The sequence below is a fragment of the Bos mutus genome, chromosome 13 (genome assembly GCF_027580195.1).
Source record: "Bos mutus isolate GX-2022 chromosome 13, NWIPB_WYAK_1.1, whole genome shotgun sequence".
NCBI classification, from domain to species: Eukaryota; Metazoa; Chordata; class Mammalia; order Artiodactyla; family Bovidae; genus Bos; species Bos mutus.
The window spans coordinates 44441058-44458710 of NC_091629.1; the positions used below are offsets into that span (position 1 = coordinate 44441058).

General features: G+C 51.6%; 1 protein-coding gene across 1 annotated transcript; it reads left to right on the forward strand.

Moving 5' to 3' along the window:
• The first annotated feature begins 1992 nt into the window (after positions 1 to 1992).
• TMEM74B (transmembrane protein 74B) lies at positions 1993 to 7395 on the forward strand. The gene is made up of 2 exons (XM_070382103.1): positions 1993 to 2288; positions 6142 to 7395. The coding sequence occupies exon 2, from the start codon at positions 6183 to 6185 to the stop codon at positions 6882 to 6884; it is 702 nt and encodes a 233-aa protein (XP_070238204.1). The 5' UTR covers positions 1993 to 2288; positions 6142 to 6182; the 3' UTR covers positions 6885 to 7395.
• Positions 7396 to 17653: the final 10258 nt, after the last annotated feature.

Sequence of the window (17653 nt, forward strand, 5' to 3'; positions counted from 1 at the left end):
GAGTCGTCTTGATTAATCAGTACATAATAGGAGCTCAATAAATGCTCATTTTCTCCATTCTTTATTCATTAAACACTTATCAAAAGCCCCCTTTGTGTTGGCTCCTTTTCTAGCATCTGAGGATACAGCAAGAGGGAATAAGGCAAAGTCTCTGCCTCCTAACATTTATATTTTAGTGGTGATGAAAATAAAAAGAAATAAGCAAATGTCAGAAGCTGATAAATGCTGTGGAGAAAAATTCAGAATTAAGGAGTAAAGGGTGCTGGGGTACTGCTAGTCTTAAAAAGATGCCATGGGAAGGTGTCTCTGAGAAGGTGACATTTGAGTAAATATGTGAAGGATATGAGGGCACATTCTGGGGGGTCTCAGGAAGAAGAGTGTCCCAGGCAGAAGGAACAGCAAAGGCAAAGGCTGAGGAAGGGAACTGTGAGAACTTCATAGGGAATACTTCTTCTGGTCCCATTACCCTTCAGTTCAGTTTACTTCAGTCGCTGAGTCATGCTTGATTCTTTGCGACCCCATGGACTGCAGCACACCAGGCTTCCCTGTCCATCACCAACTTCCGGAGCTTGCTCAAACTCATGTCTATTGAGTTGGACATGGTGGGATGTTGTATAGGGAACATTTCATCTAATCCCATTACCCTTACTGAGTCCATTACACAGATGAGGAAATAGCTCCAAGAGGGGCCCCTTCACACAAAGGTGGTGGAGCTAGGATTCCCTTGGGAGTCTGGTGCCACAGACAGCTCTCTTCTGAAGTCTCCCAACAATCGCCTTTTCTGGTGGCTCAGATGGTAAAGAATCTGCCTGCAATGCAGGAGACCCAGGTTCAATCCCTGGGTCAGGAAGATCCCCTGGAGAAGGGAATAGCAACCACTCAGGTATTCTTGCCTGGAAAATCCCAAAGCTACTGTCCTTGGGGTCTCAAAGAGTTGGATTTGACTGAGCAACTAAACAACAACAACAGTAGGCCAGGCCTCTGGAAGGCAGGAAGAGCCTGACACCCTCCCACTCCTCCCAGCACTGGAAGCCCTGCCCAGGTGTCCATCACCCTAGCCTCAAAGGCCTGGGCACCTGGCTTCTGGGGCTGCCTCTGCTGTCCTACTCGTCAAGGATGGCACAGGCCTTTGGAGCAGGACAGGTCCGGCTCTACCATGACGCGGCTGAGGACTCAGGACCGTGCCTCTGCTTCCGGATGGTTTGCCTCTGCTGACCCCTCCAAAGCTCCTGGAGTCTGCATTTTCAGGATCCCATTGGCAGAGGCGAACACTGAGGCTCAGAGAGGTGGGAGGATTCCACCTGAGGCCACCAGAGTGAGCTGCTCACAGAGACTTCCAGTAAGCTGGTGATCTTCAGCTCCAGCTCCTCTCTGGGCTTGGCCTGGGCTCCCAAAGAGCGAGTGTCTCCTTAACTTTAGTGCACTAGGCATTTCACTTAATTGAAGTGAAGTGAAATTTAATTCACCTTAGTCTGAGCCCCAGAAGGAAAGAAACGGTGAAATGTGTCCCACTACCACCTGTCCACCCACTGCCACGCTGGGCTCTGGGAGCGTCGGTCTGCGGCCCTGGCCTCCAGGACCTGCCAGTCTGAGGCAGGAGGCTGACACTCAGTGAAAACCACAGCTCCCAGAGATAAGGACAATAATGCAGGCCAAGAGAACACAGCTGGAAGGGCCCCTGGGGCAAGGGAGCCTGTGGGGTTGTCAGTGGGCTTCCCAGGGGAGGGGGCACTACAGAGGTTGGTTCATCAGAGGCTTCCTTTCCGCCTTCAGGTGGCGCCCTCGAGTCACGGAGCCGCACGCGCCGGAGAAGAGCATCCCGCCCTAAGGACCTCGGAGAGGACCCCGAGTCCCTCCAGCGGGTTGCGTGTGTGGGAGGGGCTGAGAAGCGGAGTAAGCGTGGGGACCCGGCGCAGTAGGGGCTCCCCAGACGAGGGGCGAGGCCAGCGGCCGAGGGAGGGGTCTTCTTCAGCACCCACCCCGCGCCCCGCCCCTGCGCCCGGGCCGGCTGGAGGCTTCGGTTCTGGGGACCCAGGTGCTGGGGAACCAGACCTGCCCCAAGGGGAAGCGGAGGAGGATGGAGCCGCGTCCCCCCAGCCTCGCCCCAGTCTGTTACCCGCCTCCCAGTGCCTCCCGGAGCTGACTCCCGGCGCCCTCGCCGGCCGCGGGCGGAGCTCGAGCCGCGGCGCTCGGCGATCCCCGGCTCCCGCCCCTTCCCCGTGCCTCCCTCCCCGGAGCCTCCCTGGCGGTCCCAGCCGCCGCCGTACGGCCCCGCGCGGCGCGAGCAGGTACGTGCGCCTCGGCCGCGGCTCCGGGCCGGGTCCGGCTGGGAAGGGGGCGGGAGCCGAGGGGGAGAAGAGGAGGCGGCGGCCGGGCCCGCTCTCCCCCTGGGCTGCGCCGCAGCACCAACACCGGCTGCTGGAAGAAGGCGGGCGGGCGCCCGGGGAGGACGCGCCCTCCCCGTTGCCCGGAGGCGGCTCGGCGCCCTCGCCTCCCGCGTGGGGAGGTGGGGAGGTGAGGAGGAAGGCTCGGCACAGGTAGGCACGCCAAGAGGGAACTGCTGCGGGCAGCGGGAGGCCGAGGACCCGAGGCGGAGAGGGGCGGCCGAGGAGAGCTAGCCTGACCTCGCGGCCGGGCCGAAGGACATGCGGCGAGGGAACCTGGGCGCACGCGGGTCCTCGCAGATCCCGGCCTCCCTGGGCCGCCTGGCCGCCTGGCTCCCGGCGCCGCTCGGCCCGGTCCGGCCTGGCCCGGCCCAACAGTGTTTGTGGTCAAGGGCAGGAGCAGAGGGGTGTGAGCTGCGGGGTGGCGGGCGCGTGGGTGCAGCGGGCAGCTGGGGTGCTGGAGCTTTCTGCTCGGAACTTTGGGTATCACAGCGTGGACGTATCTGAGCGCCCGAGGCTTTGTGTACAACTCGTGCGTGTGTCTGTCGACTGGGTTTTGTGAAGCTTACCCACGCCCGCTGTGCGTCTGTTTCCCCCGCGTGTTAGTGCACGCCACTGCGCGAGGTGCTGGACTTGGGCGGATCTTGGTGGATCTTAGCAGTCCTGAGAGTAGTAAACTCTGTGTGTGTGTGTGTGTGTGTGTGTGTGTGTGTGTGTGTGACCAACTCTATCATTTCTTGGGGCGTATGTGTGTGTGTGACCAGCTCTGTCCTTTCTTGGGGCGTGGATACCAATGTGGTGTATGGATCTCTGGTTGTATTGTGTGGGTTCCAGTGTCTGTGGATGCTGCATATGGAAAAGGCCCCTGGGGGTCTGAGTGTGGGACCAAGGTGTACCTTTCAGGTCCTGTTGGACTGCAAATGACATTGGAGTGTAACGGTACAGCTGTGGGGTGTGAGCAGTGGACAACCAGCATCATTGTCAGCTTGTCTGTTTCTGCTTATGTTTTGAGCAATTGGGCATGCCCTTGTAACTCCTAGGTATCTCTGAACCTGTGTGTCAGAGACATAGCAACTCTGTGTAAGAAGGAATCTTCTTTTCCTCCACCCTCTTCCTAACTCTGTTGGCAGCCTAAGGAAAAATTTTTGGCTTCCTGCCAGGTGAAAGAGCCCTGCTCCAAGAATCTGAGTATCCTGGGTTTCTTCTGGGATATGGAGGCATCAATGTGCTGGTCTGGGAAGAGGGTTCCTGGGCCCTTCCAGGGGCTGAGTTCTAGAGAAGATGCTGAAGACCTGGGTGGGGGACCACTTCTGGACACCAACTGGGCAGGAGTGGTCACTGCCAGTCCCTGTTACTGGCTGGGCACTCAGGAAAATGCATTTGGTGCCAAAAGTAAAAAAAAAAGAAAAGCCAATGAACACACCTCTCCTCTTGGTTTACTGGAAAGTGGGAGCAGTTTGGCCAGAGCCTGTCCGGGAATAGGACTCCCCATCCTGTTGTGTGGGAAGGATTGTCTGCCTGAGCAGGTTGTGAAACCATTCCTGAGGACTGGCTGTGTTCCAAGCCTTGTGCAGGGGGCTGTGGACCCAGACGTATCCCTGACCTCAAGCTGCTCATGGTTGCTGTTCAACAGTGGCATAAAGTAGAGAGTCTACAAGTGTGGCCTAGAAGACCAGGGAAGGACGGCCAGATGATGCCACTGGCATGCGAGTGTGTGGGTTTTTAGGCTTTTAGGTGATAACAATTCTTGGGGAACGTGTGTTCAGCTCCTGACCCCCACATATATGCCATGGGATCTTGCTACATATTGTAAAACGGAGATAGTAACACCTGCTCATGGGGCTCGTGAGGGTTACCTAAGATACTCCCGAGGGAAATGTCCACACCAGGGCCCACTAGAGAGTGTAGGTGCTCAGTAAACATTTTTAAAATTGGAACTCAGGCAGAAGGGACGTGGTGATCGAGATGGGTTGTAAGTGGAAACAGGCTTTGTACTCAGATGAAAGGCCCTGTGTGTGCTAAGAGGAGGTGTCTGATGCAAGTCCATGTTGGATGGAAGATCAGAAAGATCGAAAAATGTGCCTTCCCGCAGAGGCTCTTTGAATTTCATTCATTCATTCATTTCATTCATTTTAACTCCGTTCATTTGCTCATATCCTCTCTCTTTCCCACATACACACACACTGAAGCAGGGAGCTTTGGAGAATAAACCCAGGCATGGGAAAGCAGAGAAAGGTCTAGAATCCTGTGTATGTGTGTGTAGACACCCTAGGGCATGTAAGGCACTCTGCATCTGGGGGTCTCTGTGCTGTGTGCGGACTTGGGTCTGGGATGTCTGTACCCACAAGGTGTGGGTGTGCCTGGGGACATGGTGGTCAGGAGTTCTACATGCCAGGGGGGCCTGCTGGGGGCGCACTAGAGCTGCTTGAGGGAGACTTCATCATCAGCTCCTGCTGTGTGGCTGTGAGGGAAAGGGGGCTAGGGGCATCAGGTTCATCCATTTTGCAAGAGAAGCCGGGCATCTAAGGTTTAAAGTGTAGAATCTTTTGCTTTTTATATATTGGCAACTGCTTCACCAAAAAAAAAAAAAAAAAGAACAGACCAGAAACATGAAAAAGCAAAACTCCTATGAGCCAAATATGGCCCATGGGCTGTAAGCTGGTATCCTTTGGTGCATGTGCTGTCTGTCTGTGTGGGCAGGCGCTCAGGTACTTGGGTGGGGTGTCTGTTCTTTGAGCAGAGAGCCCCCCTTCCCTGTCCTTTCCCAGCTGCCCTTCTGTCACCCTCATCCAGGTCCTCCCATCTTCTATTTATATAAAGGCATTTGGCCTTGACCTCAGTCATGGCTCTCAAATATGCTCTTCCTTCCTCTTTGCCCTCTCAGCCTCTATGCTTCCCCTGACTATACTGGGTTCCTCTCTGGACCCCTGGCCTCCACTGTCCTCCCTCCCATCCTGACTGTCCTCCATGCAGCAGCCAGAGAGAGCTTTCCAAAACCCAGGGGGATGTTAACCCTCCCAGCCCCAACACCTTGCCTCCCTGGCTCCTTGGCTTGGTTTTCAGAGAATTTAGAAAGCTAGTCCCAGCTGACCTCCAAGGCAACCCCTCTTCCTTTCCAAAATGCCCTTGTTCCGTCTTGCTGCTGGGGGATTTCCCACTTATCCTCTGAGATTTGGCTCAAATGCTACTAACTCCTAGAAGCTACCCTAACTTTCTCCTCTTTGTTCTTACAACCACCTTCATCTCCCCTTCCCCTGCCCCCAGATATCCTCATTTCATCACAACAGTGTCCATTAATTGAACTGGTGGGCCTTACATACCTTATTTTATGAAACAAAATCCTCAAATCAACCCTATGAGGGAAGCATTATGCTTATTCCCACTTAGCAGATCATAAAATTGAGTCTGGAAAGATCACCGCACTTGCCCAAGCTCAGGTGGTGATGCTGGGATTAGAACCTGATATCTACCCTATTTAAATTCCCACCATCATAATAATAGCTCATTGGCAGTACTTACTGAGAATTTACTATTCTGAGGACTTTATGTGGATTATCTCAATCCTCACATCAGCCCTTTTAAGTAGGAAGTAGTACTATTGCTGTCATTCAATAAATAGGGAAGCTGAGGCCCAGAGAGGATACAGGCATTGCCCAAAACCCACATGCCTAGTAGCAGGCCTTGTGTGATGTCTGGCGCCAGCAGGCTGTCAGTAGTAGAGGTTTGCTAAATTCCACTTTTCTGTTTTCTCTTCTAGCTACCAAGGGGCCAAGGGATGAGCTGGGGTCCGCCTTCCCAATGGCATCTCCCCCTGGTCTGGAACTGAAGACACTGAACAATGGTCCCCAGGCCCCAAGGAGACCTGCATCTCTGGGTCCAGCAGCCCCACCCAGGGAGGGTGTGGAGAATGCCTGCTTCTCTTCAGAGGAGCACGAGACCCATTTCCAGGACCCTGGGGATACCAGACTAGGCCGTTCCCCCAGCCTTCCTGGGGGCCTTGGCCCCTCGCGGCCCCGACCCCAGAGAGACAATGCATCCCTGCATTCAGAAGAGGGGCCAGGCCTGGAACCCGTGAGCCGCCCTGTGGATTACGGCTTCGTCTCTGCTCTGGTTTTCCTGGTGAGCGGGATCCTCCTTGTGGTGACTGCGTACGCCATCCCCCGCGAGGCTCGCGTCAACCCGGACACGGTGTCGGCGCGGGAGATGGAACGGCTGGAGATGTACTATGCACGCCTGGGCTCGCACCTGGACAAGTGCATCATCGCAGGCTTGGGGCTGCTCACGGTGGGCGGCATGCTCTTGTCCGTGCTGCTGATGGTCTCCCTGTGCAAGGGCGAGCTGTACCGCAGGCCCACCTTCGTCCCGGGCAGGGGCTCCAGAAAGACCTATGGCTCTATCAACCTGCGCATGAGACAGCTCCATGGGGACGGGGGCCAGGCCCTGGTGGAGAACGAAGTTGTCCAGGTCTCAGAGACCAGCCATGCTCTCCAGGGGTCTTAAGTAAGAGCCCACTCTTTCTGGCTGCTTCAGCTTCGGAGTGACCAGGCCCCCAAGGCTGGGGTTTTGGACTGAGCTCCACCGAGGGCCCTGTGGAAGGAGTCGTGGGTGCAGGAAGGGGAGCTTGGGGCCTGGTCCAGGCTTCGCTTAGGAGAGCGGCCCCTCCGTCTGTTTTGTAGCTTGAGGTTTTGCATAAGGTTTTGTTTGAAGGATGGCTTCTGCTGCTAAAAATACAAAAGTCTGGAAACCGCTGCCCTTGGAGGATGAGGTTTCTTGGCATTTCTGTGGGTTGAGAGCTGTTTGAAAGGCTGCCCATCCTGTTCCCCGTACCTTGGGGAATTCCGGGATCTCTGCTGTCCTCATCAGCCACCTATGGGTGTTGGGTGACCTTGGAAGGACCCCTTGCAGCCCTGACCACTGAAGGTGGGAGGTGGCTTCATGATGAGGGGAGAAGTCATCCCTTGGATGACCTCTCCTCTCCAGGCCTCAGTCCCCCTGACTGTGATGTGAGAGGGGTGGCCCTTCCAGTTCTGCCCTAGGAATTCCCGTATGGAACAGGAGCCCAGTATCTGCATGTGGCCACTCCTTCAGAGGGGAGGAGAGTGTCAGCAGGTGCTGACCATTCTCCATGCCATTTTCTGACCAGGGTTGCCACCACTTACACAGCCAGCATCTCCCACAGTCCTGCTAAAGGAGCCCTTAAGTCCTCAGGTTAGGCTGGGCTAAATACAGTTTGTGACAGCCTGGTTTCGGTCATGGCATCGAATTACCTGCAGTGACTAGCACAAGTTTTACAGTCATGTGCACAGTTTTCACTAACTCCCTGGACAAGGGGCAGGGGGTCTTTCAAATAAGAAAGGGTGAGGGCTTTGCTATATTTCTGTGGACACAGTGTGGGCCTTCATGACCACCCCTTCCCCAATAGTATGTCTCTTAGGCATAACCTTATTCTGGGAACAGGAAAGAAACTTTTTTTTTTAATGTTGAATTTGTAACCTTCCTTTCCCAACCCCCCCTAAGCAGCAAAGTGCAGCCCCAATTTATTTGGGGAAGAAATCAGGCACACATTCTGGTGGCCTGGAAATTCTGGCCACATTGATCACTGTTTGTTCTGTTTCTCTTAGTCAAGTGTTTTCTAGGCTCCATCCAGACTCTCTTTAAACTACTGACAAGGAAAGGAAGTGGGTCCTAGTGGGCAAGGAGATAAAGGTGTTTGAGGACTGGGGGAGGGCATTATCCATTCTGAAAGGCTCTAGAGGGCTTTGAGAATATATGCCTTCTAGGTCACTGGTTTGAAGACTCTAATGGGGTCATTTCAGTGAGCCCCCAAACCCCTGCAGGTTCTGTGTACTCCGCCTCAGTTGGCAATGTGGGCCACTGATCCTGATTCTTGGGGGTGGGAGAGTGGGGTGGGCATGAGGCTAGAGCAGCCCTGACTATCTGTAACCTGAGCCCTTAGTCCGGTGAGTTGAACATCTGGACGGTGTAACATTATCGCTTCTATGATGGATCAAATATCTGCTTCTGCTGGCAGGATTTTCCAGGAGCAGGGGGCTGAGGGAGGGCTAGAGAGGACAAAGGCTATGCATCTTGGCCTGTCAGATTCTGTTTCTGCTGTTGAAGAGGTGTGGTTTGAAAAGGACAAAGCCTCGAGATAGTGAAAGATTCACAAGTCAAAGCTCCAAGCGAGGAGTGGATGCATGAAGTGACAGGACCCACTCTAGGTAGAAGAACTGAACATCCCAAATGATGGGCTCAGGCCTTTCAAATCTATAATGATAATAATAAAAATATCAATCCAAGCTAAATAGATTATTGTGACAGTGGGGACTCTTTTGGAGACTAAACCTGTTGAGTGGATGCATCCAGGACCATCAATTCCTATCAGTTTAAATGCCGTGAATTGTGTTTAGAGGGTAAATCTGTTAGAAGGTTAAATTCCAGGAACCTCAGGTTTTCTCTAAACCAGAGAGTCCTGCTTTGCATCCTAATGTACTCTTGAGAAAATGTGTAAAATGGATGGAGGCAGTCATTTCTTTGTCGATGAGTTAAGAAAACTTAGGTGATGCCAAAAACATTTCCCCAAGGTTGCAGCTGAGATGGCCCAGCCAGTAGATCAGAAACAGGGTCAGGAGGGAGCAGGGCATAGAATGCTGAGAACTCTCTTTGGAGGTTTTTTTTGGGTGTAGCTGTGAAGTGGCCCCAGGGGACCCTGTGGTGGCTGGAAGGTGCCCACCTGTAGGAACTGCATCTCCTACTTGAGAAGCTACTAGGGTCCCCAAACCTTGCTTTTCCTGGCATATGAGAACAGATACTGATTTTGGAGTCAGTAAAACCTGGGTATCAGGGTCTGCCATTTCCTGGCTGTGTGACCTTGAGCAAGGTATTGTTTCTCTCTAAGTATCCTGAGTATTGTCTTTGTGAAGTGGGAGGAATGAAAGTTCATCCTCAGCCTCCTTTCAGAGAGAGGGAGGCTGGGAAAAATCAGGCTGCAGGCCTGAGTGTATGAGGTTGTCTCCACGATCACTCTCCTTCCTCACCCTGGTTGGAGATGACTGGATTAGGCCTAAAACTTCAGAGTCAACCCTTCTGACTTTCTTCTCTCACCTCCCACCCTACCTATCAGCAGATCTCATTGGTTCCATCTGTGGAATCTGACTCCTCAGTCACAACTGCACAGTCCAGGTTGCTCATTTGAGTCCTAATTCCTCTCCTGCCCACCCTCCACCTCAGCTCTTGTTCCACTCTGCAGCCAGGAGGATCCTTGTTGTTCAGTCTCTCAGTTGTGTCTGACTTTTTGCGACCCCATGGACTGCAGCACTCCAGGCTTCCCTGTCCTTCCCCATCTCCTGGAGTTTGCTCAGACTCATGTCTGTTGAGTCGGTGATGCCATCCAACCATCTCATCCTCTGTCATCCCGTGTCCTCCTGCCTTCAATCTTTCCTAGCATCAGGGTCTTTTCCATTGAGTTGGCTCTTTGCATCAGGTGGCCAGAGTATTGGAACTTCAGCTTCAGCATCAGTCCTTCCAGTGAATATTCAGGGTTGATTTCCTTTAGGATGACTGGTTTGATCTACTCTGAGGGTCCTATTCAAAGGTTAGTTAGGTCAGGTTGCTCCTGCTCCAAACTGTCCTACGGCTCCTCTTACTCTCGGCAGAAGCTACCATTCTCGCCAGTCAAGGGTGCATTGACAAGGCCTCTCACTTGTGCAAGCTCCTTCCAAGGCCCTAAATCACACTTATTTATAATTCTCATTTTTCCAAAAAGGATGACTCCCTGAATTTCATAGGCTTCAGATCGATCCCTCACGGTGGCCTATGAAAATGCCACAGTCTGGCCCCTGTGCTGCTCTGACTTTCTGTCCCATCCTAGCCTCTGCTCACTCCATTGCAGCTAGGCTCACTCCCTGCAGGCACATGCCCACCTCAGGGCCTTTGCACTTGCTGCTCCTTCTGCCTGGAAGGCAACCCTTCCCTGTGGGCCTTCCTCCCACCTCTCTGGTGCTCCAGAGAGAGACTGGAAACATTCCCAACCAATCTCCACCTTCTGTGGGGACTGAGGGGATCAGGAAACACAGAAGAAGGCTTTCTAAAGTTAAGACAGTGGTGCTGAGCAGTGGTGCTGAGTCCAGAGAGTTTTGGAGGGGCAAGAGGAGGGAAAGCAAAGGAGGCATTATGAAGCCACAGGAGGCAGGTTCTGTCTAAGGGATCTGTCTTGGAGGAAAGGGGAGCATCACTGGCCCTGACAGAGTCAAGGAGATGCCCTCAGGTTGGGTCTGTTGGTTTCTTCCAAAAGACTGGGCTTCTCCTGATATCCCTGAGGAGATGAGTTTCAGCTAAGGGAAGGAGAAGCTTTGTTGAGATCTTGCCTGGGTTGGAATGGTAGGGAGCTCCTTGTCAGTGGAGGTATGTTAGCATTTACTGGTCAGGTGTTGGGTGTCTTCAGGGAGAAACATAGTGGAATTTGGGTAGGATTTAGTCTCGAGGTTTCCAACCAACCCCTCTCCTTGGAAGAGAACCTGTGCCCCAGTGGCCAGAGCCTGGCTAAAGACAGTAGCAAGTTTGGTCTTGCTGTATCCTCTTTTCTTTGGTCCCAACACCCTCTCCCCTAGATCAACCCTCTTCCTGGGTTGGGTTGTCCTGGAGCAGATGGGCAGGCCCAAGAGATATGTATGGTACAGAAGGTAGCAGGATTACTGCCTTCCTCCTCCCAGGGGACCAAGCACTTCTGAGCTTTCTCCCTACTCCAGTCTTAGAGAGATTGGGGGGAGAAGCCCTTATGGAGGGAGTTCACTGAGGACCATCCATCATGTAAAGTATAAGGGCACTGGCTCTGGAGTCCGAGTGCCTGGATGTTTGTGTGCATGTGTGCTCAGTCGCTCAGCCTTGTCCAACTCTTGGTGACCCCATGATCTGTAGCCAAGCAAGAATACTGGAGTGGGTTTCCATTTCCTGCTCCAGGAGATCTTCCTGACCCAGGGCTTGAACCATGTCTCCTGCATTGCAGGTGGATTCTTTTACCACTGAGCCACAGGGGAAGCCCGCCTGGATGCTGAGCCGATGCTTAGTACCCCTGAGCCACAGTTTCCTCATCTGTCAAATGGAAGCACCTTCCCCATAAAGTGTAGTGAGCAGTAAATGAGATACCCATAAAGCACTGAGGATAGAGCCTGGCACTTTGTAATTCACTCATTAATGTTAACTATTCATTTGCTTGTTCATTCACACCTAATCTGTATTCTTCCCTGGGGGAGGTCCTATGGGGACATGTGGGCCCTGCCCTTGAGCTGGTCACAGATTGTCTGGAGAAACAGGACAGTGCACAGGGAGCTGTGTATGTATGGCCAAAGGTGGAGAGTGTTGGCACAGAAGAGGGATCTGATTAAGTTGAGATCAAGCCAACTTAATCGCCTGGGTCTGGGGGAATGTTAGTGAGTGGAAGGATCTTCTGGCAGGAAAGCTGGCCCCAGGGGAGCAGGGAGGACAGGGGAAGAAGGTGCCTGCCATGCCAACCTCTTCCTGGGTGGCAGACATCTGAGCCAATAATGACTTAGGGTAAAGGGTACTCAGGAAAGGCCATCTCTCTCCCTTTCCTGGTTCTTCATTTCATCCCATCTCTCCCTATCTTCCTCTTTTTTTTTTTTTTCTTCTGTGTTTACACCTCCTTTCACTAAAGCCACTCCTGGGGGTTACACCCACAGGTGTGTTACTACTATTGCTGACTCACCTGCCAGCCATCTGACTCTCCTCTTGAGAGTGTCTTCCCTCCTCTATCAAAGATGAAAGCAGGGGCCCAAATGCCAATGCCCATAGAATTTGGCAGGTGACAGTCACTAATGAAGCAGGTGGCAATCTACAGCAGTGGCAGGATTAAAGGGGTGTCTGTTTCAGCTGATTGGCTGTTGCCCTGGTGGATGGGCTCAGGGTTGTCAGAGCTCCTGATTTTTCAAGAGCAGCTGGACATCTGGACATTTGCATGGGTAAAAAGGATTATCCCACTGCTTGAGAATTCTGACAGGCCAGAACTGAGGACAAAGGAGTGTCCAATGAGATGCCACCTGCTAGGGTCAGTAATCCACCCCCTCCCTGGCCCAGGGCTCACCAAGTCACTCAGAGAGATGGGGGCACCCTCAAGAAGCAGTCTAGACTGTCTCTCAGTTGGAGACTCACTGAAATACAGTGCCTGCAGACCACTTGAGTGTTTCTCATCTAAGATCCTTCGTTCTTTCACAAAGGACTTACGTACCATTCTGTGCTAGGTTTTGAGGTACAGCACCAAACAGATGAAAGAAGTAAGGAAAGTATTCTTGAGTGGTCTTGACAAGTATATTCTGGGGCTCAGAATTAGTGTGAACATGGAGATGAGGTCTGCTTCTGACCTGGAGAATTTCTGATGTGGAAGGCCCAGGGAACAGCCCACACTGGCTTGAAGGGTGGTGGGACTCAGGGAGGAAGAAGGGCAGTCCTGCAATCCCTCCCAGTGTTCTGAGGCTCTTGAAGGTAGGTGGAGGACCCTAGTGTTCCAGGGCTCCAAGAGTTGATGTAGGCAGGTGAGGGGAGGCTGGAGCTGTGGGATGGTGCAGGTGGCTATGCAGCCCAGTATATTACCTCAAGGAGCAGATGGGCTGAGAACCTCTTATGGAGAGAGAGACCCTCACTACTGAGAGTCCTGGGTATAGTTCTCAACAGCACCCCCCAATTTTGCATGTTGTCTACCAAACACTCCAGCATAAAAAAGCAAAACCCTGGTATGAATTAGAGTAAGAGTACCCCCCACCCCCCACCCCATCACCATGGCTAGTGAAGAGACTCTTCATTTTTCTCCCTCCTCCCACCCTACCACAGAGGAGCTCAAAAGAGGTCAGAGGAGAGACCTCTTGGAACTGGATATAAGTTTAAACTGGACTGGACCGAGTTTGAAAATCAAAATGACCATTCAGTTTTTGGTTGGATCCTAGATGCTAAGATGAGAAAGGGGGCTCTGACCGAGGTTAGCTGGATAAAACAAAACACTTCATGTTTCTACATTTCAGTGAACCCATTATGTATTATACACATTAGATGATCAAATTTTAAATGAAATACAGTGTTCCTTCTGTGCCAGGCACTCTTCTAAGTCTTTGCATCTGCTAGTTCATTTAAACCTCACAACCATCTTGGAGAGTGGGTGCTATCATGAATTCCCTTTTACAGATGAGTAAGCTGAGGCACAGGCAGGCAAAGTCCCTTTCCCAAGGGCACACAACCAGTAAATAGCAGACTCGACTGTAATAGTGTGCAGGCCGGTCAGGGCATGTTTGCACATCTGGGCTGTAGGCTGCCACTGAGGCTTGTGGTTTAGATGCCAAGTGGGAAGCTCTTGGGGGATAAGAGGGGACAGTTCGGGCAGCACTAAACTTGGACAGGCCCATGTCCTATTTAAGTCATGGAATCTCATAGGTCAGCGGGACCTTTGAGGATCCTTGGAGGATCAAGTCCACCTTTATCCCCATTTTACTACTGGGGAAAACCAAGGGGAGAGGTGGGACTTACCCAGGGGCCCCATGGCTCAGGCCCCCTCTCTTCTTAGGGTTCTCATGTGAATTTATATCAGACATCAAGAAGCCTAGAGGATGAAGCTGTGCTCCTGTGGTTCTAATCTGGAGGGTGGGCGGGCAGGGCTCCATCTTGTAGGCAGAATACCTAGGTTCATCCTTCCTGGGATGCCTGTCTATCCCAGAGGAGGGCCATCCTGGACTGGGGAGCAGTCGACATTGGCCTACCCTCGCCCAAAGGCTTCGTCTGGCAGCTGCGCCTAGGTGGGCGCTGACCAGGGTGCTGAAGCTGCATGGCCCCTTCCTCTTACAGCCTGGCTGAGGGGAGAAAAGGAAGAGGGAGGGACAATTTTGGGGGGTCATATTTTTGTCACTCAAAACTGTTGGGGGTAATGTTTGATACACAAGTTTGGGGCTAGGATTTATTTGTAGTCTTTGTGGCAAAGTGGGAGTCACTCAACTGCTCTGGGTATGCTTTTTCATCTGTCCAATGGGGAAAATAGCTCCCAAACTACCAAAGTCAGAAGGCCAGGGTGAGCATCATTTGGGGTCATATGACAGAGCCCTGCATGGAGCCTAAGGCCATGTCTAGGCCAATGAAGCCTCTCAAGAGGTTACCCTGACAGGCTTTGGGGCCTGTTCTTCCTCTGTGGGATAGGGATTGGGCTGGGTGCTTTCAGATGCTCCCAACCTGGGTGCTTGGGTGCTGTGGCTGTAGGTGGAAGTGCTCAGAGACATGAGATACATTTTGCAATAGGACTGACTTCAGAGTCTTGGGCCATCTTGGGAATTATGCAGCATTGTTCCTTTCTCGTTTCAGTCCTGACTTGTTTTCCGGCTTCAGGAATAGATTTTGCCCATGCTCCTCCTCTGGACAAGATGTGGGGTCTAGGTATAGCAGTTTTACTAAAAAGTGCACCAGTTTTAGAACCAGGCTGTCTCGGGTCCTCATCACAGCTCTGCCACCCCTGAAGGAACAAACCCAGCACCACTTCAACTAAGCTGCTACCAGTGTTTACCTTGGGAATAGCTAGGTGTATTACATGAGACTAGGAGGAGTTTGGCACACTGAGGGCATCAGATAGTTATTCTCATCATTGAACAGCAGCCCAAGGTTTCCTTCCTCTTGTTCATGAAGTGAAAGTCATTCAGTCATGTCTGACTCTTTGCAACGCCATGGACTGTATAGCCCACCAGGCTCCTCTGTCCTTGGAATTTTCCAGGCCAGAATACTGGAGTGGGTAGCCGCTCCCATCTCCAGGGGATCTTCCCAACCCAGGAATCGAATCCAGGTCACTTGCATTGCAGGCAGATTCTTTACCATCTGAGCCACCAGGGAAGCCCTCTTGTCCACGAACTCCCAGTCTTATCTACCCATATGGCTTCAGTAATGATAGCTGGTACCCACAGAGCTCCTGCTATCTGTTTGTAAGACACATTATTTGGTTGGGTCCTGTAACAATCCTGAAGGTAGATATGATGCTCATTTTGCAGATAAAGTCACACACCAGCAAAGGGAGGGCTGGGAGTCATAACTACTCCTGCTTAATTCTAAGAACCCTGCTTGCCTTCTTGAGCAAATTACTGAAACTTTCCAAACCCTCTTTTTCTGGCCTGGAAAAAATGGGGATAGTATTTCCTTATATTAGATATGACATATGCTATTTTACAAGGGTACACCCATATTTAAAAACATATGAAACAAACACATTTTGAGTGATAGGGGAGAAAGGAAGGGAGAGGTTACAGGGGATAACACAGAAAGCAGTTAAAACAAGGAGGTTCTTGTATTAATCGTAGTATGTCATCAACCAAGACTGCCGATTCTTTTCACCTGCTATCCAGGTAAAGGGAGAAGATATAAGGTTTGTACACCAGAGAGTTTCAGACTTTAAAGTGCACACAAACCACTTGGACAACTTGATAAAGTGCAGGTCCTCATTTAATAGGCCTGGGTGGGGCCCGAGACTCCACATTTCTAACAAGTTTCTAGGTGAATCTGCCGGTTTGAGTAGCAAGGATGTGTGTAGCCTTCCCTTCCCTTCTCAGGAATTCTCAAACTGGTCTGTCAGATAAATCACCTGAGGAACTTACAAAAAATGGACTTAAGGGCCCTTCCCTAGTGATCTGGATCCAGGTCTGGGTTGGGGCCCAAGATGTACTGTGTCCTTCAAGCAAGCATTTCAGGAGAGACTGGGAGGCTTGGGCAAGCTGGAGAAGCCTGGCTGTGGTGCTCATCTCTATCAAGGCCCATTCTATAAGGATGTTAATACACAGGAGACTGGCTTGTCAGACCTCTGTCCCAAACGTGCCTTCCTGGGACAGGCAGGAAAAGGGAAAAAGACCATTTCCCAGGCTCCTTTGCAGCTATGGTTTAAGAGTTGATGTAGGTTCCAACTATCAGATGCATGCAACCAAGCCTTGCACTTGGAACTGAGGTGAGAGGAAGTGGGGGAGGGGGTCAAGGTGGCAGCACAAGGGGCATTTACTTTCTGGCACAGATCCAGGCAGTTGCTGTGTGGCTCTGGAGTTTCCTGATCCCCAGATCAGACAATGATGATGTGATCTTGCTGCTGCCTGCATCCAAATCTTCTTGTTTCAAAAAGCTAAAGTAGTTTCTGTTTCCTACAGCCCACCCTGTCTCTCCTCTTTCAGAACCGTGTCACACAACACTCACCTTATGTGGCTAGTATGGAACCTGGCCATTCCCACGGTCATCCAACGTCCGAGGCTGGGCCTTCCACCTCGTACCTGCCACCTAGCCCTGCCACTAGTGGGCAAACCTCATGTTCAAACCCATGTCACTGCTCTCTGCACCCTAGTATCCTTGGTCACCTGGGTCTTGCCACTCCTCTACAGCCACCATCCTCACTGCCTGCCACTCCTACTTGTGACCTACCCTCTGGGTGAGGCTCAGGGCTCGGCACAGCTGGAGACTTGGGGTATCCCAAGGACAAACAGGGGCTGGGGGCTTGGATGCCTGCCTTTGAATCTCTCTTTTGGTGCAAAAAGTCAACAATGGGCCTTAAGAATATGTTTTATATCAGACAAAGCTGAGGATATTTATGTGAGGGATCTTTCATCTCCTTGGTGGTGGGACCTGTCTCATTGGAACTGCCCAAAGCAGACAAGAGCACAAGGTGACAGACAGGAACTGCTCCACAGACTCTAAGTTTTCTTCTATGAAGAGGCAAGGATCAGTAATAGAATGTCATTAATGAGCAGAAAAGGAAGCTATGAAGGAATTTGGATTTCAAAGAATGAGGTTGTTACAGGGCTTGCTACCCGATTTCTAACTGCATGGCAACAGGTACTAGCCATCCATCACAGGAATAAAAATCTGTTTTGAACATAATACCTGCTTGGAGTCAGGGTCTTGAGACCAGTGACTTCACCATGGAGGCTGACAGCTCACGATGAGCAGATAAATGCAATGCAATGAAAAACACAGCCAGCTCTAAGAATCAGGAAGGACACAAGGCAAGGAAGAAGAGTTGGGGATGAAGAGACTGCCAGAGATGGTACACGTAGTCTATGTCACTTCAAAAGACAAAGATTCAGAACTAGATGTTTATTTTACTTGTAAGCCACTGGGTCAATACAAATATTTCAAAACAAGCAAAAGTGGTTACCATGAATCTCACCAGACCTGGAAAAGTCATGGTAACTTCCCTATAGACAGGACCTTTCTCCTAAATCACATCCAGCCCTGAAACTTCCCCAAAATTCAAACTTTAA